At 49.0% G+C, this 26,482-nt stretch overlaps 1 protein-coding gene across 1 annotated transcript; it reads left to right on the top strand.

Annotated features, from left to right (window-relative positions):
* The first annotated feature begins 1,671 nt into the window (after positions 1-1,671).
* On the top strand, positions 1,672-21,864 carry SLC2A10 (solute carrier family 2 member 10). The gene is made up of 5 exons (XM_032142677.2): positions 1,672-1,773; positions 10,698-11,981; positions 12,522-12,644; positions 15,021-15,156; positions 19,122-21,864. Exons 1-5 carry the CDS (start codon positions 1,770-1,772, stop codon positions 19,198-19,200), a joined length of 1,626 nt encoding a protein of 541 aa, XP_031998568.1. The 5' UTR covers positions 1,672-1,769; the 3' UTR covers positions 19,201-21,864.
* The last annotated feature ends 4,618 nt before the right edge of the window (positions 21,865-26,482 follow it).

Below are 26,482 nucleotides of genomic sequence, written 5' to 3'. Positions count from 1 at the left end.
CTCAGGGATCCAGGCACCAGTGTTCCAGTGACCCAGCCTCAGAAGTTACACAGTGTCACTCTGCAGGCTACTGATCAAACCAGTCACAAGCCCACTTTTATTTCAAAGGAAGGAACAACGAATTCTGGAGCCATGTTTTCAAACTGCCCCAGCTATTATTATTTTTGAAACTGTGCAAGGATCCCCTGGTTCAGAGGTCTTGTGGATGCTGTCATCTTTGCTGAGATACCTGCTTGTGCCTGTAGCATGGAAGAATGCCTGTGTATCCACCTGTACGGTAGGGGTCGCTGTGACTTTGGCTGGTGAGGGTACAGCTACTGGTGCACGTGCGAAGGTGCCTATCTGTGAACACGTATTGAGAGGCTGGATAAGGCTGCGCCCATGTGAGTGCTGGGCTTGTACGTGCATTTATGCCCGAGTGAGCATTAGTGGCCGTGTCCCCAGCCTACCCCTTTCCAGAATCCCAGGCTCATAGCCAACTGCCCACCTATTTCCACATGGATGCCTGCTGAGCACCTCAAATGTCACACAGCCAAGACAGAACTCTGGATCTCCTTTCCCAGCCCCAAGCTGCCCCTCTTCCAGTCTGTAAGTTCTTACCGAGCATATATGTGATCTGCCTACTTTTCTCCAACCTCACCACTGTGACATGAGCCCAAACCAACTTCTCACCTTGCAACAGCTTCCCAGGTGGGAAGGCTGAGTATTCCGGCCCTTAACCAGTTAGAACTCCCCAGTTATCTGTCTTGCTGATGGGGTTGAAATCTACATTCCTGACCCTGGCCCACCAAAGCCCCTCCCTTAGCCCCCATCTCCCTCCTCCCTCCCTGTCTTCTCCTCTGCTCCAGACACTCTGGCTTCATTTCTGCGTTTTTTGTACCCCATAAGCTCCTTCCCACCCCGGGGCCTTTGCCTTTGCTGTTCCCCTGCGGGGAATGCGGGATTTCTGCTCAGATATCCTCTCCTCAGATCAGCAAGCTAAAGCAGCCCCCTGTGTCTGCCTAACCCCCCACCCTAGTTTAACTTTCTGCCTAGTCTTTATCACTAGCTGATATTTCTCAGGATCTTTTAGTTATTTCTTTTTCGTCTTCGCCTCCTAGAATGTAAACTCTTCCCCTCCTAGAAGGTAAACAAAAGACCTGTCTGTTTTGTTCTTCGGCCCATTCCAAGCCTAGCATAGTGCCTGGCATGTGGTGGTGTCCAAACCCAAGCGTGGGGTGAATGAGGGATGAATCCATGAGAGAGTGAGCGGCTCCAGTGGGTATGCGCGAGTGTTTCACTCGATGTAGACGTGTGTGTTGTGTGTTTTGTGTGTGTGCGCACGCTGAGGAGGCAAGACAAGTGTGGACCAGTGATTGGGGCACCTCTTCTCTGCAAAGAGGCCAGGGGAAGACAGTGCGTGTGGGGTCTTCTACCAGGGAGGATGGCTGGCCGGTGTGTCCCCCCCAGGGGAGGACTACCAATGAAGGGGACCCGGGAGACGGCGGGTGAGGGCCCCCGGGAGGACAGTGGGCGAGGGAGGGGGTCCTTGCCAAGCCTGGGGTGGCCGGGGGCGGTCCTGGGCTCCCCTCCGTCCCGCCTCCAGGCCTCGGGGCCTGGCTGGCCGACGTGGCGTTGGCGGCGCTGCGCGCGGGCGGGCAGGGCAGGAGGGACAGAGGCGGGGGCGGGCCGGAAAGTTTGTCCGGGGCGGCAGCGGCGTTGGGGACTCCGGCGGGGGATGCGCTCCCGGCCCCCCAGCGCCCCCAGCACGCCGCGGAGTCCCGCTCGCCATGGGTAAGTCCCGATCGGGCGCAGCCTGCTGGAAGCCCGACCCCTTCCCGGGGTGTAGACACCGCCCCCGCGGTCCCCCAAGAGTGCGCGCCCCCTGGCTCCCCCTGGGCCGCCCGGGCCGGATACCGCCTCTCGGGTGGCCAGCCCGAGACTGCAGGCCTGCGGCGGGGGCTGGGACGGGGCTCGGTCGCGCTTCCTTCCATCGTCCTTTATGCCTCGGAAAAGTGGCCCCTCACTTGCTGCGGCGCCCACTCGGGCCCAGGCACTCTCCCGGGCGCCTTGATCCGACAGCCCCAGGCAAGTGCAGTTGTTCCTGGTCTGCAGATGAAGAAATGGAGGCTCCGAAAGAAGCAAAGCAGTTCAGCGATTCGCTGAGCGCGGTTGTGCCCCAGGCGCTGTTGTGGGCCTAGGGACGCTGCAGCGAACGAAACCGCGAACAAAACAGACGAACCCCCTCCTCTGGACACAATTCTGCAGAGAGGGGACAGAGAAGGAGATTCTAACACAGCATTGGGGTGGGACGTGTAGGGAATGGCTTTGTTGCCACTTAGACTAGGCCTCTATTTTTCTCTCTGCATTCAGAAGCCTCGAAGGGTCATTGATCCTTGAGTGAGCACCTACTCTGTGCCAGACATTGATACAGGGGTTGGAAATTCAGCAATGAACAAAATAGACAATAATCTTCTCTCTCATGGAGCTGGCATTCTGATTGAGCAGCTGGGTAAACACGTTTAGGAATAACTTCAGAGGGAGATAAGGTGCTGTGGAACCCATAAAATGGGGTGGCGTGAAGGCCAAGGGCGTGGGCTCCTTAGGTGGGTGGTCAGGGTGGGTTTTCTGGAGTAGGTCGTTTTGGAGCTGAGACCTTCCTCAGAAGCGGGTCTTGCTGAGATCTGGAGAAAGAGCTTCCAGGTGGCAGCAACAGTGCAAAGGCTCTCAGGCAGGAATGAGCTTGCGTGGCCCAGGCCAGGATGGCCAGAGCACAGCGGGCAGGGCACTGAGGTCAAAGGGATGGCAGAGAGGTGTGTAGGGCTTTGTAGGCCGTGGTGAGAAGTTCAGATTTTATTGCAAATGCCACGGCAAGCTGGAGAAGGGTTTTAAGCTGGAGCGGGGCCAAGACCTGAATTATCCTTTCTTTTCTTTTTTTTTTTTCTTTTTTTTGAGACAATCGCCCTGTTGCCAGGCTGGAGTGCAGTGGCGTAATCCCGGCTCACTGCAACCTCCAGCTCCCTGGTTCAAGCAATTCTCCTGCCTCAGCCTCCCAAGTAGCTGGGATTACAGGCACACACCACCACGCCCAGCTAATTTTTGTATTTTTAGTAGAGAGGGGGTTTCACCATGTTGGCCAGGATGGTCTTGATCTCCTGACCTTGTGATCCGGCTGCCTCAGCCTCCCAAAGTGCTGGGATTACAGGTGTGAGCCACCGTGCCCGGCCCTGAATTAACTTTTCAAAGCTTGCTCTGAGTCGTTCTGTGGAGAATCACAGTAGCTAACACTGGCTATGATGTAGGTAAGCATAGGAGGTAGGCATTAATATCCCATTTGTAGATGGGGAAGCCCAGAGAGGCGAGGTGAGTTCCCCAAGGTCACACAGCTATGGAGAGGAGAAGCTGGGAAGGAGCCCCAGCATTCTGACTGCAGTCTGCATTCCTAACCACTGCGCCACGTGGCCTGTCATGGTGGATTAACGGTAAAACTGGTGACCAGTTCCGGCTCTGACTGGAGAGTCCATCCTCTTAACCCCCACGGCACAGTGCCCCAGAGCCTGAGAAAAAACTGAGGCCCAGAGAGGTCAAGGTCTTCTTAAGGACACTCAGCTTAGCCCTAGCCCCTTGTTCCTGTGCCTCCTATTCCTGCTAAGTCAACCCAACAGCCATTTACTGAGTGCCTTCTATGGGCAGAGCGAGGGCTGGGTGTTAGTGCTGGGGGAGGCACAAGTCATGGCTGCTGGTCTCTGTCCTCCCCAGAATTCTTACACTGCTCAGTTCACAGCAGGGACCAGGAATTGGGCTCTCTTTATAGCCTTTGGAGGCAAAACTGGGTTCTAGCCCCAATTCTTCTCACTTTGTTCCACCATTCCACTTTGACGTGGGAGAGTCTGCCAACTTCTCTGGTCACTATCAAATACCCTTATCACAGGGCAGCCGTGAGAATGTGAAAAAATGAACTTACAGTGCTCGGCTCATCACCTATATCTGGTAAATGGTGAGTGAACGTGAATTTTTATTTTATATTGCACCCAATATTGGGATTCTGGAGTCAGACTGCCTGAGTTCAAGTTCCTGCTATGTGACTTACAAACTGTGTCACCTTGGGGAAATGTCTTCACCTCTCAGTGTGGTGGTTATTTCTGTAAAATGGGAATGACAATAGTGATTGTCATAGGATTGACTAGGGATTAAGCCATCTGGTACAGATACTGCCCCTTAGGAGAGTGGCTGGCTATAGTGGGTGCTCCAAGTATCAGCTGTGGCTGCAATTGCTGGGACATTTGGAAGCCGGCTGTCTGCAAGAGGATATTCATACAGTTCAATTTCACTTCTGGCTTCTCCCTGGAACTTCAGGGAAAGCCACAGCAGGTCTCTGGTGCAGGAGGGACCTAGTGCTCTGTGACTTCTAGTTGAGACACTACTCTAGTGTCACCAACAGGAGGCCTGGAACTTGCAACTGGAGATACTTGCATCCCAAACCGGGGTTCTCCCCACTCCCCCTGCCCCCTGACTCTCTCCCTGGGAAGCTCTGCCCTCCACAGTGAGGGGCTTAGAGGATTAAGGGATTTCTTCCAGTGTAGGACATCTTCACATACAGCCTATGTTAGGCAGGTTATTAATAGAAAGGATGCACACTTGCTAAACTTAGGTCAAGCTGTCTTAATTTGTTCTCCTTAATTTTTTTTCTTTTATTTCCTTCCCTTCTTTTTTTTTCTCTTTCTTTCTTTCTGTCTTTTTTCTTTCTTTCTTTCTTTTTTTTTTTTTTTTGACAAAGTCTGGCTCTGTCATCCAGGCTAGAGTGCAGTGGTACAGTCTCAGCTCACTGCAACCTCTGCCTCCCAGGCTCAAGCCATCCTCCCACCGCAGCCTCCTATCTGGAATTACAGGTGCACACCACTATACCTGGCTAATTTTTGTACTTTTTGGTAGAGATGGGGTTTCACCATGTTACCCAGGCTGGTCTTGAACTCATGAACTCAAGCTATCCACTTGCCTTAGCCTCCCAAAGTATTGGGATTATAGGCATGAGCCACCGTGCCCAGCCTAAGCCATCTTAATTTGAGGGCCAGGCTTTGCTCTGCTTCCTGTCCAGGCCCTGGACCTTTCAGATGTTCCTGAGCCAAGATCCTTTCCTTCTGGATTTCCTACATCCCCACAGTTCTTTTGGTTTTTCATTCATTCACTCAATCATTCATTCGTTTAACAAATATTGATTGAATGCTGAGTAACTGTCCTTGGCCTCAGGGAGACAGCTGAGAAGAAACAAACCACTCCTGTTCCCTTGAGGCTGACTTTCAGGTCAGGGAGACCAATAAATATGTAAAATATATAGTTATTTTGGATGATGAGAAGTGCCACACAGAAAAAACAAGTGGAGAAGGGGATACAAAGTGCTAGATGCTACAGGGAGGTTGAATTTTAGGTAGAAGGCCAGGGACAGCCTCACCGAGAAGGGGCTGTGTCAGCAAAGATCAGAAGGGAGGAAGGAAGGAACTGTTGGCAGGGAGGGAAAGGATTTCCCAGGCAGAGAGGTTGGTGGGTACCAAGCTTTGAGTTGGGACGTGCTTGGAGTGAGAGTAGCAGCAAGGAAGCAGTGTGGCTGGAGCCCAGTGAGAGGGAGCAGACCCTGCAGAGCCTTGAAGGCCACGGTGAGGACGCTGGCTTTTCTTAGACTGAAATAGGAGCCTTGGAGGGCTCTGAGCGGAAGAGTGACGAGGCCTGACTTAGGTTTTCCCAGAATCCTTCTGGCTTCTGTGTTTAGGTTCAGAGGTATCTGACACAGCCCCAGAAATGCCATGAGGTGAAACAGCCCTGGTCCTCTACCCAGTCATTTGTTCATTCAGCAGAAACTTCACTCGGTTCCTCTTGGGTGTCAGGACAGGGCTGGGGCCCTGGAGGCTCAGGACAAGTGAGTCTCTATCCCTGCCCTCCTTAGTTGAATATGGAAGACTCATAAAGGAACTTGCAGTGTGACCAAGCAAAAGGAGTACAGTGGAGAGTTGAGGAAGATGCATGGGAATTGGTCAGGAACTCCCTCGAACTTTTCCACTGAAAGGCACTAAGCGGACATCACTGTCTGCTGATATGAAGGGTACTTGGGTACTGAGATTAAAAAAAAAAATGACAGGCCAACATTCAGAAAATCCAGAAATTGGCAGTAAGTATTTATGGGTCACTGAAGTCTATGGCTTCAGGGGCAGTTGGATCTAGGGGCTCATACAGTGTTGTCAGGAATCCTTCATGGGGGAAGATGGCTCCCAGTGGCTCCAGGCAAGTAAACCACCAGCTTGGCACCCCTGGTGAGCAAACACACCTGGGCCGACTCTCACTGGCCCCAGTTCACCCACGTGGTATTCACCTCTGCCTAGGGCCCAGGAATCTGCTGATTGGTTGGATCTGGATCATGGCCACCACCCTGGGGCTGGGCACTGAGGGTGGAGGTGGGGGCGGTCATCTCCACCCAAACCAGGAGGCTGTGAGACAAGGAAAAGGGGCGGCTCCCTGCAACAGAAGATGAGGAGTGGATGCCAAATAACAGATGTGTACACCTGGAGGCTCCTTGGGGAGGTGGCACAGGACCTGGGACTGAAGAGGGAGAGTAGAGGAACAAAGGGACCCTTTCCTTGGGGAACAAGGACAGTGCACGTAGGAGGCCCAGTGCGTGCGGAGGTGGAGCAGCATGAAAGCATACAGTGTATGCCGGGAACAAACATGTTGGCAAGGTGCGTGGGGCGGGGCTGTGGCGACAGAGTCCAGGAGGAGGCGCAGTGGCTGAGGAGTTAGGCCAGCCCATGAAGGGCCTTGCCTGTCATGCTAAGGTGGTGGGACTGACTCAGATGATGGGAACCACAGAAAGGGAATGTTCTTCCTCGTCTTCCTAATGGCTCCAACTCCTTTGAGGTGCTCCTTTATGTCTACAGTCCCATGCCACAGTATCATTTCACCATGCTTTATCCCTTGGGGTTTTCCTGAGAGCTCTTTCCCTTCCACCTCTGCCCCCTGAACCCCAGTTGCCCCCCACCCCACCTATCTCTGATTGGCTCTTCTTGCTGGAAGGTCAGTGCAGCAGAGCTCTTAAGGACGTGGGTTTGGGAGGCAGGCAGGTCAGCATTTCATCCTGATCCTGTTGCTTCCTAGCTGTGAGAACACTCTGAGCCTTAACCTCCACATCTGTAAGATGGAATAATTGTAGCAGTCTCACCTAGGGTTGTTAGGAGGATGAATTGAGGGAAGGAACATAAAGTCTTCGCGCAGAGGAGGGCTCCATACATGATACCTACTGTTATTATTACTATTTTATTTCACGTTTGTTTATTTGTTTTTATTGTCCATTAGTTTTATTGTCTGTTGCAACTGAACATGCACTGATGTGTTTTCCAGTGGAACCTTCGGGTGGAAGCTGTGAGCCCTTTGGCTGGGTTCCCTTTCGCTGCAAGAGGAACCCAGGACATGGCAAACAAATCCTGGGCTTTCACCTCGATTGCTTCACATGGCCTGGAAGGACCTTCCTTTCTGGAAGAAAATCTCAGGAATGAGGGAGGAGGGGCAAAGGGGGGCGAAGACAGAGCCGGATCTGAGCAGCATCTTCCAGTATGTTTACTAGTGGTGAGGGACAGGAAGGACAGGCCAGCCAGGGAGTGGCAAGGGCTCGTTTCCTTGGAGGGTAGGAGTGGCAGGGGAGAGGGATGAGCAGAAGTGGGGGTGGGGAATGATTCCTTCACCAGTGGAACTCCTCCCTCTGCACAAAAATTGCCTAACAAAGCTAAGAAGGGACCCAAGCAAGAGAACAGAGTGAAATCACATTGCACCAAGGTTTTATAATGGAGCAGTCAAGGGTAGGGACTGTGGACCCAGACAGTCTGGCTTTCATTCTAGCCTCAGCCGCTTACAGCTTTTTTTGTTTTTTTATTTTAGAGTCAGGGTCTCAATCCGTCACCCACGCAGGAGTGCAGTGTCACAATCATAGCTCACTGTAACCTCAAACTCCTGGGCTCTAGCGATCCTCACACTTCAACCCCTAGAGTACCTGGGACTACAGGCACCCACCACCATGCCTGGCTAATTTTTAAACTTTTTGTAGAGACAGGATCTTGCTATGTTGCCCAGGTTGCACTTACTACTTTTGGCCTTAGGTGAGTTGCTTCACCCCTCTGATGATCACTTTATTCATTCGTAAGTAATACAAGAGCCTACCTCATAATGTTGGGGTGAGAACTATTTTTTTTTTTTTGAGACAGGGTCTTGCACTGTTGTCCAGGCTGGAGTGCAGTGGCACGATCTTGGCTCACTGCAACCTCCACCTTCCCGGATTCAAATGATTCTCCCACCTCAGCCTCCCGAGTAGCTGGGATTACAGGTGCGTGCCACACACCTGTAATTTTTGTATTTTTAGTTGAGATGGGTTCTCATCATGTTGGCCAGGCTGGTCTTGAACTCTTGGCCTCAAGTGATCTGCCCCCCTCAGCCTCCCAAAGTGTTGGGATTACAGGCGTGAGCCACTGCATCTGGCCGTAAATGTGTTTTTAAACTCAAAGCAATGTCTGGTCCAGAGAAACTCTCCATACATCTGGCTATGATATTGCAGATGTTCTTGTCAGGTCCAGGGTGGGGGTGCATGACATAGATACTGCTGGATTATTCTAGATGCTTCCAGAAATATATAAATTTAAATGTGTGAATTTAAGAGTAATCTGTGCAACTGTGTTGCCAATAGGGTAGCCACCATCCATATGTGGTTATTTTTATATGTACATTAATTGAAATAAAATAAAATAAAAAATTCAGGCTGGGCATGGTGGCTCATACCTGTAAGTAATCTAAGCATTTTGGGAGGCTGAGGCAGGTGGATCACCTTAGGTCAGGAGTTCGAGACCAGCCTGGCCAACATGGTGAAACCCCATCTCTACTAAAAATATGAAAATTAGCCAGGCGTAGTGGTACATGCCTGTAGTCCCAGCTACTCGGGAGGCTGAGGCAGGAGAATCGCTTGAATCCAGGAGATGGAGGTTGCAGTGAGCCGAGATTACGCCACTGTGCTCCAGCCTGGGAAACAGAGTAAGACTGTCTAAAAAAGAAAAGAAAAGAAAAGAAAAGAAATTATTTCCTGCATCCTGTTAGCCACAGTCACCTCATTTAGCATCTCCATACAACAGCAAGAGCAATATTTAAAAAATTAAAAATAGGTGACCGATTTGTTTCCTGTTGGGACTCATAAAAAATGAAAAATAAAAGTAGATCACCTCATTCCTGGCTGAAGCCATCAAAAGCTTCCAACCACTGAGAATGACATTCCTTATTGTCCTCTTGACTTGCAAAGCCCCACATGATCTGGCCCCTGCCTATTTCTCCTGCCTCATCATTTCCCATCACTCTCACTCACTGGGCTTCAGCCTCTGGCCTCCTGTCTGATTACCTCAGTGATTAAAGGTCCTCACTTTAGCCACATCATCTCTACAACTTACCTGTTATGTGACTATGAGAAAGTTTCTTAACTTCTCTGCACTTTGGAGGATGATAGTAATGACATGTTACAGGGTTGCTGTAACAATTAAATGAGAAAATACATATAAAGCTCTTAAAACAGATTCTGGCATTTAGTTAGGGCTATATAAGTACTAACCATTAATATCCATAGTTGTTCAAACACCAAGAACTGTCCTATCTCAGGGCCTCTGTACTTTGTGTTCACTCTGTCTAGAATGTTCTTCTCCCAGATTTTCCTAGGACTTTCACGTCACCCAAATCTCTGCTCAAATTTTTGCTCTTCAGAGAGGCCTTAAAATAGTACTACTCCATCAATCTTAATTCTCTTTCCCTGCTTCATTTTTTATGACATCTTCGCCACCTGAAATTATATACTTATTTATCATCTTCCTATTTCTTCTAGAACGTTAGATCCTGGACAACACGGCTGTATTCCAGCCCTAAGAGCACTTCCCGGCATGCTGTAGATGCCAGATAAATTTGGATGGATGGATAGATGGATGGATGGATGGATGGATGGATGGATGGATGGATGGGTGTGTGGATGAGTATATAAAAGGATGAAATACAGAGATGGGTGGATGAATGGATGGATTTGTAGATAGATAGATCAATAAATTGATGGATGGTTGGGTGAATTAAGGTATAGATAAATGGACATACAGATGGATGAATATTTGGATGGATGAAGTAGATGAATGGGTGGAGGATGCATAGATGGATGGATGGGTGGTTGAATAGATAGAGTGGATGGAAGAATGGATGGATAGTTGAATGCATGATTGAACAGATGGTGTAGATGGATGGTGGATGGATGGATGGATGGAAGGTTGAATAGATGGAGTAGATGGATGGATGGATGGATGGATGGGTGGTTGAATAGATGGAGTGGATGGTTGGAGTGGATGGATGGATGGATGGATGGATGGATGAATGGATGGATGGATGGATCAGTGGATGGTTGAATGGGTGGTTGAACAGATGGAGTAGATGGATGGATGGAGGATGAATGGATGGATGGTTGAATTGATGGAGCGGATGGATGGACAGATGGATGGATGGATGGATGGATGGATGGATGGATGGATGGATGGGTGGATGGATGAATGGTTGAATAGATGGAGTAGATGGATAGATAGATGGAGGTGTTGACAGATGGAGGGAAGGTTGAATGGATGGATGGTATGACTAGGAACCATTCTAACTCTGTCCCTCTCACTTTTGTTTTTTAGGCCGCCCCCCACCTGTCCTGCCCTTGTGTGCCTCTGTGTCTTTGCTGGGTGGCCTGACCTTTGGTTATGAACTGGCAGTCATATCAGGTGCCCTGCTGCCACTGCAGCTTGACTTTGGGCTAAGCTGCTTGGAGCAGGAGTTCCTGGTGGGCAGCCTTCTCCTGGGGGCTCTTCTCGCCTCCCTGGTTGGCGGCTTCCTCATTGACTGCTATGGCAGGAAGCAAGCCATCCTCGGGAGCAACTTGGTGCTACTGGCAGGCAGCCTGACCCTGGGCCTGGCTGGTTCCCTGGCCTGGCTGGTCCTGGGTCGCTCTGTGGTTGGCTTTGCCATTTCCCTCTCCTCCATGGCCTGCTGTATCTACGTGTCAGAGCTGGTGGGGCCACGGCAGCGGGGAGTGCTGGTGTCCCTCTATGAGGCAGGCATCACCGTGGGCATCCTGCTCTCCTATGCCCTCAACTATGCACTGGCTGGTACCCCCTGGGGATGGAGGCACATGTTCGGCTGGGCCACCGCACCTGCTCTCCTGCAATCCCTCAGCCTCCTCTTCCTCCCTGCTGGTACAGATGAGACTGCAGCACACAAGGACCTCATCCCACTCCAGAGAGGTGAGGCCCCCAAGCTGGGCCCGGGGAGACCACGGTACTCCTTTCTGGACCTCTTCAGGGCACGGGATAACATGCGAGGCCGGACCACAGTGGGCCTGGGGCTGGTGCTCTTCCAGCAACTAACAGGGCAGCCCAACGTGCTGTGCTATGCCTCCACCATCTTCAGCTCCGTTGGCTTCCATGGGGGATCCTCAGCCATGCTGGCCTCCGTGGGGCTTGGTGCAGTGAAGGTGGCAGCTACCCTGACCGCCATGGGGCTGGTTGACCGTGCAGGCCGCAGGGCTCTGTTGCTAGCTGGCTGTGCCCTCATGGCCCTGTCCGTCAGCGGCATAGGCCTCGTCAGCTTTGCCGTGCCCATGGACTCAGGCCCAAGCTGCCTGGCTGTGCCCAATGCCACCGGGCAGACAGGCCTCCCTGGAGACTCTGGCCCGCTGCAGGACTCCTCTCTACCTCCCATGCCAAGGACCAGTGAGGACCAAAGGAGGCCAATCTTGTCCACTGCTAAGAAAACCAAGCCCCATCCCAGATCTGGAGACCCCTCAGCCCCTCCTCAGCCAGCCCTGAGCTCTACCCTCCCTGGGCCCCCTCTGCCCGCCCAGGGACATGCACTGCTGCGCTGGACCGCACTGCTCTGCCTGATGGTCTTTGTCAGCGCCTTCTCCTTTGGGTTTGGGCCAGGTAAGTGGAGTTTTCTTGCGGGTGACTCTGGAGCCTTCTACCCCTCCTAGGGGGAAGTTTGGGGACTTCCCACCCTGATGACCTGGCAGAGTGTCAGCGGGGCACTGGAGGTGGGTTGACCGTGAAGCCTCAGGGCCCCTCACTTACTTGCAGTTGCTCCTCCCAGGGCCAGTGCCTAATTTTATGTTTGTAATTTGTATTCCTTAAAAGGCTCCCCAAGTCGTTTGAGCTTCAGGTCCCTTAAAGCCTGGATAGCTCACAACTGGAATGGAATTTAATGAATAGGGTGAAAAGCAATCATCCCAGTTCATCCAAGACTGTTCCCATCTCAGCATTGAAAGCCTCATGTCTCAGAACACCTCTCAGTCTTCAGCAAACTGAGACTCTACTATAATTCTTATAGCAGAATGGGGGTGGGAGTTTAGTATCAGGAGCCTGACACTGGCCAATCCCATTGTTGAGAGGCTGCATGTTTGACCTGATGGTGCCAGGCCCCAGGTCCCACCACAGCCCAGGAGCCCTCCTGCTCTCCCACCCTAGTGACCTGGCTTGTCCTCAGCGAGATCTACCCTGTGGAGATACGAGGAAGAGCCTTCGCCTTCTGCAACAGCTTCAACTGGGCGGCCAACCTCTTCATCAGCCTCTCCTTCCTCGATCTCATTGGTGAGTCCTTCCCAGACAAGTCCGTTTTTTTTCTGTGGCCCAAGCTCCCTACTCTAAAGCAGAAATTTTTGGATTTTCCTGTGTATTAGCTGCAGAACTATTATTCTGTGCAGAAACATCACCAAGTGTCCAAGATGACATCAGGACTCTCATACGCACTGTAAAACTCCCCAGGCCAGCTAATGGGTGATAGTCAACACCCAGTACTGGTGAGAGGTCATCTGAGGTCAACCGGCAGGAGTAAGAGTAGCAATGTTTATTTGCTCCAAACTGGCTTAAACTGGTTCATGACACCTGCCAGGTGGAAGTCTTTCTTGGCTTTTCTTTTCTTTTTAATTTTTAATTTTTTTTGAGATGGAGTCTCGCTCTGTCACCCAGGCTGGAGTGCAGTGGCACAATCTCAGCTCACTGCAACCTCTGCCTCGTGGGTTCAAACTATTCTCCTGCCTCAGCCTCCCGAGTAGCTGGGACTACAGGCACCCGCCACCATGCCTGGCTAATTTTTGTATTTTTTGTAAAGACAGGGTTTCACTAGGTTGGCCAGGCTGATCTCAAACTCCTGACCCCAAGTGATCCACCCGCCTTGGCCTCCCAAAGTGCTGGGATTACAGGCATGAGCCACAGTGTCTGGCCTGGAAGTTTTTCTCAAATCAAGTTTGGGTGACATCATCTCTTCCTCCCTAGCATTGAAACCCAGTCTGAGGTGTGGTGGGATGGGGTGGCAATTATGTGGGCCCAGAACACCAGGGAATGGCTCTGAGATGCTGAGATGCTCGTGGCTCCAGGCCCTGGTCTTCAGTGGGTATTGCTCCTCTGGGCCAGAGTACACAGGCTCCTTCACTGTGGGCCCCAAGGCGCAGTTCTTAGGGTTCAGTTATTTTCCTATTCCCTGTGGCCAAGAGTTTCCGTCTCAAAGGTGCAGCCAACTTGGGAGGGTGGGGGGCAGTGCTGTGGGGAACCCCAGTGGAAGAACCCCCCTATCATGGCTGTCTTCCACCCCCAGTCTTAGGGAATCCAAGCTTCTCCCTGCAGCCTCAGTCTTCAAGCATTTCCTTTTGTGTGGAGTAAATGAGTGAGAGAGGAGAAAGAAGGATAGAAACAAGGAAGGGAGGAAAGAAGGGAGGGAGGGAGAAAGGAAGGAAGGAATTTATTAGAATTGTGTCATATATCATCCCCATTTCACAGATGGGAAAATATATCCTTACCCCGTCTAGCCAGGGAGTCAAAAGACTAGAACCAGCCCCACTGCCTTCCAGCCCATTGCTCTCCCTGCTGGCAATAGGTCCAGCTGGTCATGGGAGGCTGCCTAAAAGAGGTATGGACGTGGCTGTCAGAGGTGAGAATGGCTTCCAAAACATAGTTTGTCTTCCACCTTGACAAAGACCCTTCCTCCACAGCCTCTTCTCTGTCTTGGGCTGGATGACATCAAAGGACTCAGGGTCATTCCCATCTTGGCTGCTGGATCTGAGACCCACCGGAGGCTCTAGGAGGAGGCCGACTCCGGGACTGAACTGTGGCTTTTGTCCTCTCTCCCAAACCAGTCACAGGCCAAACTGGCTGAAACTCAATTCTCTGAATGATCAATTCACTGAATGACCAATTCATGGAATTTCTGGGGTTTTTTGTTTGTTTGTTTGTTTTGTTTTTGAGACAGGGTCTCACTCTGTCGCCCTGAGTGCAGGGCAGAGTGCAGTGGCATGATCTCGGCTCACTGCAGCCTTGACCTCCCAGGCTCAAACAATCCCCCAGCCTCAGCCTCCCGTGTAGCTGGGGCTACAGGTGTGTGCCACCACACCCAGCTAATTTTTTATTTTTTATTTTTAGTGGAGACAGGGATTCACCATGTTGCCCAGGCTGGTCTCGAACTCCTGAGCTCAAGTGATCCTCCCACTTTGGCCTCCCAAAGTGCTGAGATTACAGGCGTGAGCCACTGCGCCAAGCCCAATTCATGAAATTTCTAAGGATTTTTTTTTTTTTTTTTTTGAAACTGAGATTTGCCAAGGCCATGTCCATGCAGCTGTTTGGCCACTCAGCTGGATCCACGATCCCTCAGGCCAGGCTTTCGGAGCCCAAGCGCTCTCCATGGGATAGTGCTCTAGATGTGGGTGAGGGGCCTCTCCCATAAACACAAGTTGCCTTTGTCTCTGTTCTTGTGGACTTGCATCCTGGCTCATCCCCGCCTTTGAGACAATCAGTGAGATTTCTGCTTTAAGGTACTTCACTGACAGCTTATTGGTCACTCTGCAAATTCACCAACGGGAACATTTGCTTTGAGTGAACTGACTTTCCATGCCTGACCTAGAACCTACCAGTTGGCCCAGGCTGCGGGGCCAGAGTGCTTGGTCCTGGGCCTACACTCCGCCCTCCTGTTTCCAGGCACCATCGGCTTGTCCTGGACCTTCCTGCTCTACGGACTGACCGCTGTCCTCGGCCTGGGCTTCATCTATTTATTTGTTCCTGAAACAAAAGGCCAGTCGTTGGCAGAGATAGACCAGCAGTTCCAGAAGAGACGGTAGGAAGCTGCCAGGGTGGGTCTGGGGGAAGAGCTGTATCACACCCCAAGCACACGGCTTCAAGATTTTAGTCTGTGTGCTTTCTTTTTGCAAGCAGGCATTCCTCCTGTCTTCTTTATTGTCTGGGCACTATGAGTTTTGTCCGGTCGCACACATAAGCTGTTTTCCTTGAGTTGTTTTGTGTCTCCCTACACTGCCTTTTCATTTGACTTAAAGACTCAGCTCACAGGGATTTAAAAATCATTTGATTATGGAATCACAGGAGGGTAGAAGAGTAGAATCTTAAAACCATAAACTAAGAGTCATGGGACCTTGGAGAAGCAAAACATCATAACTATGGCCTTTAAATATTGCACACAAAACACTTGTGGGCTTCATGCATTCATTCCATGGCTATTTATTAAGTCCTTACTATGTGCCAGACAGTGTTCCGAGCCTTAGGAAATATGCTGAGATTAAGGAAGACAAAGTTCCTGTCCTCAAGGAGCTTCCATTTGATGGGGGAGGGAAGCCAACAAATGCATAAACAAGAGCGTTTTAGTTGGTGATGGGTAATTAGGAGAAAATGAAGCAGAGTAAAATACGCTGAGAGGGCCAGGTTGACACAGGAGGAACAAAGAAGAAAGGGGTTGTGGCTGAAGTAGAGTGGGTGGTGAAGGAGGGAAGTCCCCTCAGAGGAGGTGGAATTTAAGTTAGTGAGAAGGAGGCACCCATGTAATGATGAGGGGAGGAGCGTTCTAAGCAGAAGGAATAGCAAGTGCAAAGGTCCTGAGGTGGGCGTGGATCTGGCATGTGCAAGGAACCACAAGGAAGCCAGTGTGCCTGGAACAGAGGGAGGGAGGGAAAAGCATGGAGGTCAGACAGGCCAGATGGGTAGGATCACATCAGGTCTTCAGGTTATTGAGGGGAGTTCAGAATCTTAGCATCATGAGACCTTAGGCTGTTCAAATAAAAGAAGAGTGGAATGGGAGCTTCGGAAGGAACTTCAAAATGCTACAATCCTAAGCATCTTTGACAAATGTCCCCAGTTACCTCTTAAAAGTAGGTGATAGTCATCAGCTCCTGACGGCCCATTCTGCTTCTGGGAAGTCATAAAACGTTTTAAAAAATCATTCTAATATTGACTAGCATCCCCGGACTGGCTGCTAAGCCCCACCCCAATCTGGACCCTAATGTAAGAACCTGTAACCCAGTCCTCCCCACCCCAGAATGTTCTCTCCTACTTTGTTGAGTGGCACCTTCTGCAGTTTCGGCAGGCCCCTCAGCAACCCAGCTGTATTAGTTAGGAAATCGATGTGGCTGCTTGAAGTCATCCAAATGTCAGTTGGGGGTCCAGGGTTGGGTGGATGCTGCATGCCATGAGGTCATGTAGGGCCCCAGGCTCCTTCTGTCTTGTTGCTCTGCCACCTCTTCCATATCACCTTTCCTGCATGGCCTGAGGAGATGCACCCCCACATACCTGCCAGAGGATGGGGGAGGGGAAGGGGTGGGCACAGTCCTCACGGTCACTTCTGCCCACATGACTTTCCATAGAACTTGGCTACACCTATATGCAGGGGAGGCCAAGAAATGTGGTCTTCTATCTGGGCAGCCATGTGCCCAGCTAAAAATCGAGGGTTCTGTTACTAGACAGCTGCCTGGCATCTCTGCCACGCTGGTTTTCTTGGGAGAAGATTCCAAATCCATCCTCTGGGATAAAAAGCAAAGGAGGCAGAAACACTGGTGGGAGCCAGTTTTGGGGTAAAGCAGGATGTGACTGCAGCTGCGGGGTGTCAGGCTGGACCTGGGGTTACATGGGGGAGCCAGGGCCAGCCCGTGGGGACTGGAGGCTGGGTCTGCTATGACTCTGGAGAAGACAGGAAGTTAAGGGTTTTGGTAGAGTCCGGAGGCAGGTTTGTGTTTTATCATCTCTGTCCCTAGAGTTCAGGGGGCTCTTGATATCAGAGGCCACAGAGAGAGAGAGAAACTCGACTTTGGGAACACAGGGACCAGGGCATGTCCAGGGATTTTGACAGCAGGAACTAATGGAATAGTCTTTTCAGCAGCAACTATTTTCACTCCTGTGTCCTCCATACAAGAGCCATGGTCCCAGGAGAAAGTCTGATTAGCCAAGGCTGGTTTATGTGCCCACCTCCTCTAACCCCTAACTTAGCCAGGATAGGGCAGAGATCCTTGATTGACAGTCCAGTCAAGCCACATGCCACAGAGTAGACTTGTTCCCCAAAAATGGGAGGCAGATGCTGGTAGAGCTGTCACCCACTGCTGTAGGGCTGACTTATTCTGCATCCCTATGCCTCAGATGTGCTTATTGGAAATGGGGACCTACATCTTATAGATCCAGCTCCTCTACCTGTTTTAAGGACACATTAGTAACACAAGGGGCTCAAATCATCCTTACATCAATCAATGGCAATTGGTTGCCGAAATGTTGTTTATTTTGCTTTCTTATCAGGTTATTTCTGCTCAAAAGAGACCTTTACCAATCCCTCAGGGGATATAATAACAAAAAAGTTCAAAAATTCCTATGTTATCCCAGTTTCTCAGGAATCGATTCATTCAACCTTCAGGAAATATTTTCAAGTGCCGGGCACTGTAGTAGGATCTGGGGACAGACCCATGACCGAGAGAGACCCTGTCTCTGGACCTAGAAGGAAGTTGTATTTTAATGTATAGGAGAGAGATAGACTACAAAACTAAAAAATGCACAAATAAGATAATTCAGAGTTTTTATATCATGAAGAAAATAAGGCAGGTTAACCTACCAGGGAGTGAACAGCAGATTTTTGAAATGGATAGTTTCCTTAGCTAGGGTGCAAATAGCTGTGGGTGCATTTGTTTTACAAGTGTATCAGGAATTTTCAACAAGCACGGTGATATTTGTGTGTATTGATTTCACTCACTGCCCTGTTCTCAGGGCCTAGAACAGTGCCTGGCACTGTCATCTTTAATCATATCTCTGGCTGAATGAATGATGCTCAGGGAAGGCTGCTCTGAGCTGAGGCTGGAATTATGAGAAAAAGTCAACGGTTTCTAGAGCTGGAAGAAATGTTCAAGCGGAAGAAACAGTTTCAAGAGCTGGAAGAAATGTTCTAGGTGGAGGGAACAGCAAGAGCAAAGGCCCAGAGGTGGAAACAAGTTAGGAGTTTTGAAGGGAGAGACAGGAGGCCTATGTGGCCAGGGCGTGATGAGCAAATGGGACTGGAGGGGTTGGTGTCAGGGAGGGCAGCCATGGTGAGAAGATGGGATGTTAGGCTGAGCATGATGATGGTCTCCTTCTGAGCAGATGTATTAGTCCATTCTCGCATTGCTATGAAGAAATACTGGGTAATTTATAAAGAAAAGAGGTTTAATTGGCTGACAGTTCTGCACTCTGTACAGGAAGAATGATGCTGGTGTCTGCTCAGCTTCTGGGGAGGCCTCAGGAAACTTACGATCATGGTGGAAGGCGAAGGGCAGCCAGCACATCTTCCATGGCGAGAGCGGGGGGTGGTGCTGCACACTTTTAAATGACCAGATTTCATGAGAACTCACTCACCATCTCAAGGACACTACCAAAAGGGATGGTGCTAAACCGTTCATGAGAAACTGCCCCCATGATCCAGTCACCTCCCATCAGGCCCCACCTCCAACACTGGGAATTACAATTGAACATGAGATTTTGGTGGGGACACAGATCCAAACCATATCAGTGGAGAGTGACAGATTTTTGCGTTTAGAAAGGTCACTGTAGATGTAATGGTGACAAGGGGCTATAAGAGGCCAGGGAAGACCCAGGGAGACCAGGGAGGAGCTGCTGGGGGGTCCAGGTGAGAGAAGGTGGACATTTGTAGTAAGGCAGGAGGCAGGAAGGGTCATGGTAGGAGTGAAGGTGCGACTGGGGGGTGGGAACCCCGGTGGAAGGTCCACCCCCAGGGACGGCCCCAGGCCCTGCCACCCCCGATCCCACGCATTCTTTGTTTGACAGGTTTGCCCTGAGCTTTGGCCACAAGCAGAACTCCGCTGGCATCCAGTACAGCCGCATTGAGGTCTCTGCGGCCTCCTGAGGAATCCGTCTGCCTGGAAATTCTGGAACTATGGCTTTGGCAGACCATCTCCAGTGTCCTGCTTCCTAGGCCCCAGAGCACAAATTCCAGCTGGTCTTTTGGGAGTGGTCCCTGCCCCCAAAGGTGGTCTGCTTTTGCTGGGGTAAAAAGGATGAAAGTCTGAGAATGCCCAACTCTTCATTTTGAGTCTCAGGCCCTGAGGGTTCCTGAGGATCTAGCTTCATGCCTCAGTTTCCCCATTGACTTGCACATTTCTGCAGTATTTATAAGAAGAATATTCTATGAAGTCTTAGTTGCACCATGGACTTTCTCAAAGAATCTGAAGGGTACCAATCCTGGCAGGAAGTCTCTCCCGATATCACCCTAAATCCAAATGAGGATATCATCTTTTCTAATCTCTTTTTTCAACTGGCTGGGACATTTTGGGAAGGGGGAAGTCTCTTGTTTTACTCTTATCATTGTTTTTGAGATGGAGTCTCATTCTGTTGCCCAGGATGGCATGATCTCGGCTCACTGCAACCTCCACCTCCTGGGTTCAAGCGATTCTTGTGCCTCAGCCTCCTAAGCAGCTGGGACTACAGGCGCATGCCACCATGCCCAGCTAATTTATTTTTAGTAGAGATGGGGTTTCGCCATGTTGGCCAGGCTGGTCGCGAACTCCTGAGCTCAAGTGATCCGCCCGCCTCGGCCTCCCAAAGTGCTAGGATTACAGGCCTTTTGACTCTTTTATCTGAGTTTTATTCGACCCCTCTAATTCTCTTACCCAGAATATTTATCCTTCGCCAGCAACTCTGACTCTCTGATGGGAGGCCTCAGTTCTAGTCCTTGGTCTGCTGGTGTCATTGCTGTAGGAATGACCACGGGCCTCAGTTTCCGCATTTGTATAATGGGAAGCCTGTACCAGGTCATTCTTAAGATTTCTCCTGATTCCAGTGAGCTGGAATTCTAAATGCTGGTCTAGGAGCTGTCCCCAGGGTGGTGCAGGATGGCTTTGCAGAAAGGAGATGGGTTTGGAGGCCAACAAACCTACTTGTCAATTGCCTTTGCCTCTTGGCAGCCCTTGAACTTGAGTAAATAACAACTCCCTGAACCTCAGTTTCCTCATCTGCAGAATGGGTATAATTATGTCCCAGGGGTATATTTAGACCCTGTTTCCCTTCAGGAGGGTCCCCAGCTGGTCCAGAGCCTGGGAAATTTCTACTCATCCTCGTTACCCAGGTCCCTCCTTTGGACCCTGTAAAGGGTCAGGGTGAATCAGATGGGGGACTGAGCAAGTAGCTATGACCGCAGATCATGTAAGGAAGGGACTGACAAGAAGCCAGATGCTGGGGAGAATGAAGAGCTAAAATAGATCCTAGGTGCTGGATGCTTTGTCATCCATGCCTGCACGTATGGGTGCTGGCAGAGCCCCCAAGGACTCTGGCCTCTCAAGTTCTCCTATCTTCTCCATTCTAGATGCTTCCCTTCTATCCAGTGGTGTGCTGGAGCTGGCTTTGCCAAGCTTGTGAGAGCTGGTTGCTACATTTTCAGGATTTTTACAAGTTGGCAAACACAGCCATTATAAAAAATTAAATGATTTCAATTTATAATTAAGTAAATTACATTAAAACAAAAAAATTATACTCAAAACTCATTACCTAATTTTACTACCTGTTACTATTATCTGTGCTCTTGAGGCTATTTCTATATAGTAACTCTTATGGAGACCTAGGGGAGACACCGCACATCTCTTCCCGATTCCCCACTCAATGACATCACGTTAGTCTTTGGTTGCTTAACTGGCTGTGGGGAGTGTTTTTGTATCACTAAGATTAGAGAGGACTACACATCAGGGCTTGATTTATTGTTCTGTTGATTTTCTAGACTTCAGAACATGCTGGATAAAATGTCAGTAATGCAAATTAAACTTTAAAGTATGTCTTGTTTGTAGCCAATACATTGTGTATAGCACCAAAAAATGGAGGGATTATTCTTCCAGTAGTTGAACACTGTTATCCATTTCAGCTGACAGCTGCTCACATCATTTAAGAAGGAGTTCTGACATTCATTTTCTTTTTTTTTTTTTTTTTGACATGGAGTCTTGCTCTGTAGCCCAGGCTGGAGTACAGTGGCACAATCTCGGCTCACTGCAAGCTCTGCCTCCTGGGTTCAGGCCATTCTCCTGCCTCAGCCTCCCGAGTAGCTGGGACTACAGGCGCCCGCCACCACACCCGGCTCATTTTTTGTACTTTTAGTAGAAACGGGGTTTTTCATTGTTTTACTTTTGTCTTCCTCACTAGTGTAAACAAAAATTTCAACCAGCATTCATGCCAAACCTATACCCATTCTTCAGTGCCTAGCTGTACAGTTATCAGGGATTTTTATTCGGAGTCTAATTTTGTCAAATCATGGCCAGATTGCAGTGATAGTTGGCTTTGGATACAAGGTTTGGCAAAAAACAAATGTTAACGAAATATTCTGTAAGAATCAATTGGCTATATGGAATTTAGGATAAAGAATATTTACAATAAAGAATATTTACAATAAAGAGTTTATTATTATTTGGAAGTTGTGTGCAACAAACATATCCTTTACGTCTGTAAAATTTATACACAAAAATTAACAAAAGATTCTGTAAGTATTAATTGGCTGTATGGAATTTAGGATAGAATATTTACAATAAAGAGTATTTACAATAGAGTTTATTATTATTTGTAAATTGTGTGCAACAAACATATCTTTTATCTTAGTAAAATTTACACACACACACACACACACACACTTTTCTTCCCTGGAGAGCTGCTGTTAAACATTTGCCGGCACACTACTGCTTAGAGCTGTGCCTGTGGCCCCTTCGGATCTCTTCTCTCTCCTGGGACCCATAAACCTCACTCAATTCTCCTTTCCTCTCCTATCAGCCTGGAAGAATGCTCTCTTAGTCCTAGGGTGAATTCCCCCCTTTCTTGCTCCAGGTTATAAACTTGGGGTTCAGGTAGGGAATATAAATGAGTGAAGCCATTTAAGACATTAGGGAGTAGTGGGTGGGGTCTGTGGAAATGGGGAAACACAGGGTCTGTCTATAAGGGTGACTGACCCTCAATTCCAACTGGTGGCTGCCATGTGACCCTCAATTCCAACTGGTGGCTGCCATGTAGGAATATGGGTCCAATGTGGCATGGCCGTCTGTGTTTTCAACAAATTCCAGAAATTCACACTTTGGTGCAAATTTTATTGATTTTTAAGTTTTGGCAGTTGATTCCAAACTTAAAAATAGCTTGTAAGTTAAACAAAATACTCCATGGCTAGATCACAGACTTCAGTCTGTGCCTCTAATCTTGATGTTTTTCCCTCTGAGACATTCCTCTCTTCTGCATATTTGAGGCACTTGGCTTAATCTCCTTAAAGAATCATGGCTTTTGGGCCGGGCTTGGTGGCCTACACCTATAATCCCAGTACTTTGGGAGACCGAGGCAGGTGGATCACTTTAGGCCAGGAGTTCGAAACCAGTCTGGTAAACATGGTGAAGTCCTGTCTCTACTAAAAATAAAAAGATTAGCTGGGTATGATGACACTCACCTGTAGTCCCAGCTACTTGGGAGGCTGAGGCAGAGAATTGCTTGAACCCAGGAGGCAGAGGTCGCAGTGACCCGAGATCGTGCCACTACACTGCAGCCTGAGTGACAGAGTGAGACTCTGTCTCAAAAAAAAAAAGAAAAGAATCATCACAGTTTTTGAAAAATAAAATGCCAAGCAAACTGAATACCTAAGCACTTGAACTGGGTGAGTGAAGGGGCTATTATTGAACCTGAAGGATAAGACACCTGGAGGGAATGAAAATAGTCCACACCTCAAGCATCTTATACTAGCACAATTAGGTGCGTGACTTGGGGAGTTGTTCATCTCTATTATGGGGATGACACTACTTACTCTTCAGAGATGACACATGTCAGTCACTTAGTGCAGGGTTCATCGTGGGTGCTCCTGAATGGGCTAACTGTCCCAACAGCCTCCAGGGCCATCTGGCTTTAGGTAAGGATAATGAGGCCAAAGACCAGGTGATAATCCAGATGGGGAGAAGGGGGCATCAAAGAAAGCTAAAAATTTGGGAGACACGAACTAGGTGCTCAGTTAGGAGGGTTTTTTGTTTGTTTGTTTGTTTGTTTGTTTGTTTGTTTGTTTTTGACAGGGTTTGCTCTATTGCCCAGGTTGGAGTACAGTGGAGCTATCTTCGCTCACGACAACCTGAAACTCTGGAGCTCAAGCAATCCTCTCACCTCATCCTCCCAAGTAGCTGGGACTACAGGCATGCACCACCAAGCCTGGCTAATTTTTTAATTTTTTGTAGAAACGGAGTCTCCCCATGTTTTCCAGGCTGGTCTCGAATCCCTGGGCTCAAGCAATTCTCCCACTTTGGCCTCCCAAAGTGCTGGGATTACAGGCATGAGCCACCGCACCTGGCCAATGCTCAAAGGTCTTTAGCACCAACCAGAAGAGAGAGGCAGTCTGTTCATTGATCTGCAGGGAGAGCACTGGGAAATTCTTCTCCTTCCCCCAAGTAACTCCACAGTCGCTTCAGGGAAGCAGTTCCCAAACCTCAGTCTTGTGCACAGCCCTTTAATAAAATATGCCCATCACTTAGCACCTTTGGTTATTTGCCAGATTGTACTACACAGACTACTTGCTGAGTGCTTTTCTTCACATTTATTTGCTATTCCACTTAAATAAATGTATTTTAAAAGGAAACTATGTTAACCTGTTTTTTCTTCAAATGCATATTTATTGAGTGTCTCATATATGCCAGTCACTGTTCTAGACCCTGGGGTCACAGCAGTGAACACAACAAGGTCCCTGTCCTCATGGAGCTCTAGTAAGGGAGATAAATTCTAAACAAGAGATAGGGAGGAAGGGAAGGAGGAAAGGAAAAAGGAAGGAAGAAAAGAAAAAATGAATGAAACAAGGAAGGAAGGAGAGAAGAAGGGAAAAGTAAGTAGGTAGTGGTTAATTAGTGTGAGTGCTAACAAAAGTTAAAAAGCTAAAGAGAGACTGGGTGAGGTTCAGATGCAGATGCTTTCATGCCATGTTAGTTAGAGTCGCTAGGACAGTCAGGGAGAGCCTCTTTGAGGTGTTGGCATCTGAGCAGAGACCTGCATGAAGCATTAGAGTGAGCCATGAGATGTTTGGGTGAAAGCATCCCAGGCAGATGGCACAGCACGGCACGTGCAGAGGCCCCAAGGTGAGACTAAGCTTGGCATATCATTGGAACATCAAGGGGGTGTGAGTGAAGGGTAGAATCATGGAAGAAGAGGAGGCTGAGCTCAGCAGGGGTCTGACTAGGAAGGGTCTTCCAGACCATGGAAATTCCTCGGATTTTATTCCAGATGTGTTGGGAAGCCCTGAAGGGGTATCAGCAGTGGACGGACATGATCTGACTTGATGCTATAAAATACCCATTGGATGCTGGTGAACACACAAAGTGAATATCAACTGCAGAAATAGGAAGAAAACAATACAATACTATGAAAGCAACAGATACACTAAATCCTCACCAGCCATTGTTATCTACTGAAGATTCTGAACCTGAGGTCGGCTCTGTAATGAAAGGGGGAGCTGAGCGAGTGTGAGAGAGGTGTTCAAGACATAGTAGCAACAACTGAAGACTTTCTCTTTGTCTGGATTGAAAGAACAACAATGCAATTCATCATATTTATATGGTGTTTGTGAACCACCTAAAATCATTTCCAGTGCTACTGGTGTTATGCTTCTGACTCTTGGTAAATACAGCTTTAAGGTGAGAACACCAAGGAAGTCACAAGCACTGAGAAAGAGTTGACCTCTTGTTACTTTCTCATGTCAGACCCTCCTAGAAAGAAGCATTGACCTTCAGCATGGAACTAGTTTAGAGTAGAGTGAAGTCCCTGCAGCCAATGTCCTTCCAGGAAGGAGTAAATAACATCCTCATGGGTTACTCTTCACCAGTCTGGCCTCTCCCAGTTCCTGGACTGTGAAATCCTAGAAGCCTATGTTTCATTTTACTTCATACACCCAGAGGAGCTCAGCCTCAAACACCACTCACTTTCAAGGCTTTATCTCAAACATCCTATTTCCTGGTCACCACATCCTTACATTTCTGCTAATACTCTAATACTCTCTCATGACAACAATTCTCCGATCTCATGAAGACCTCTGACCTCTAAATGCTAACCCCTGACCTCACCCCTTTCCCAGAATCTATGAACCTCTTCCTGCCTTCACTTTCCTTCTTGTCCATCCAAGATCCCATAGCCCAACTTTATAATCCATCCTTCGCAAACACCCCCCTGTGCACTTGGTAATGCTAATCTCAGATCAATTTACACACCCATCTTCTCTGCTTGCACGTGTGCTGTGAATGTTTCAGGAGAGAAGTCACACAGCCTGACAAACAGGTTTCACTTAAAGTCCATGAGCTCAAACCTCAGACTCACCCTCCAAACCCTCTCATGGCACACATTCCGGCTCCACAATTCAGCGATTTCATATGGTCTCCTTGACTGAAACTGTCCTGTCTCTTTCATCTCCCTCACTCTCAGCTGCTAACTCTGCCTTATACTTCACTGAATGAACAGAAGTTCTCAGGAGAGGTACGGAGGTTGGCCCCTAATACCTTCATCTCTTTTAGGCATAGTAACAGAGCCTCTGATGTTTAGCTGGGAACATGGCTGCCCAGACCAAACACTGCATTTCCCAGGCTCCTTTGCAGCTAGGTGGGGCCATGTGACTAAGTTCAGGCTGATGTGAGGGAACACAAGTGATGTGCTCCAGGCAAGCCCTATGGCAGAGAAGACTAGCTGTCCTTGGAAATCTATTCTCCCTTGTTTCTTTTTAATAATAGAAATCCCTTTGTTTTAGCTGGATACATGGCCATCTAGCTACAGATGACTTTTCCCAGCTTCCCTTGCAGCAACAGGGCCATGTGACTGAGTTCTGGCCAATGAGATGTGAGCAGTAGCAATGTGGCATCTTCTGGGTCATTTCCTTAAAAGGAAGATGTTTGCATGAAATCAACATGCATTTTCCCCTTTCTGCAGGCCAGGGTGAGTATATGGTGGTCAGCTTCCACCATGAAGACAAAGACAAGGGGATGGTGCAACAAGATGGAAGGTGGCTGGATCCATGGATACCTTCATGAACTAATGTATCTAATGGCCCTGTTTCAACACCTTCTACTGGACTGTTATATGAAAGAGGAATCAACTACCTTATTCTAGCCAACTTATGTCAGGGTCCCTTTTGTTACAGCGCCTTAGCCTGTGACTTTACTAAT

The sequence above is a fragment of the Hylobates moloch genome, unplaced genomic scaffold (assembly GCF_009828535.3).
Source record: "Hylobates moloch isolate HMO894 unplaced genomic scaffold, HMol_V3 SCAFFOLD_21, whole genome shotgun sequence".
Taxonomy (NCBI): Eukaryota; Metazoa; Chordata; class Mammalia; order Primates; family Hylobatidae; genus Hylobates; species Hylobates moloch.
This window is presented reverse-complemented; position numbering and strand designations above follow the sequence as displayed.

What these genes read in the sequence shown, in the direction of transcription:
- SLC2A10 (XM_032142677.2), top strand. An exon ending in CTCCTTCCTCGATCTCATTG is followed by an intron (nt 12,645 to 15,020) that starts GTGAGTCCTTCC and finishes TCCTGTTTCCAG; the next exon opens with GCACCATCGGCTTGTCCTGG. An exon ending in CAGCAGTTCCAGAAGAGACG is followed by an intron (nt 15,157 to 19,121) that starts GTAGGAAGCTGC and finishes TTTGTTTGACAG; the next exon opens with GTTTGCCCTGAGCTTTGGCC.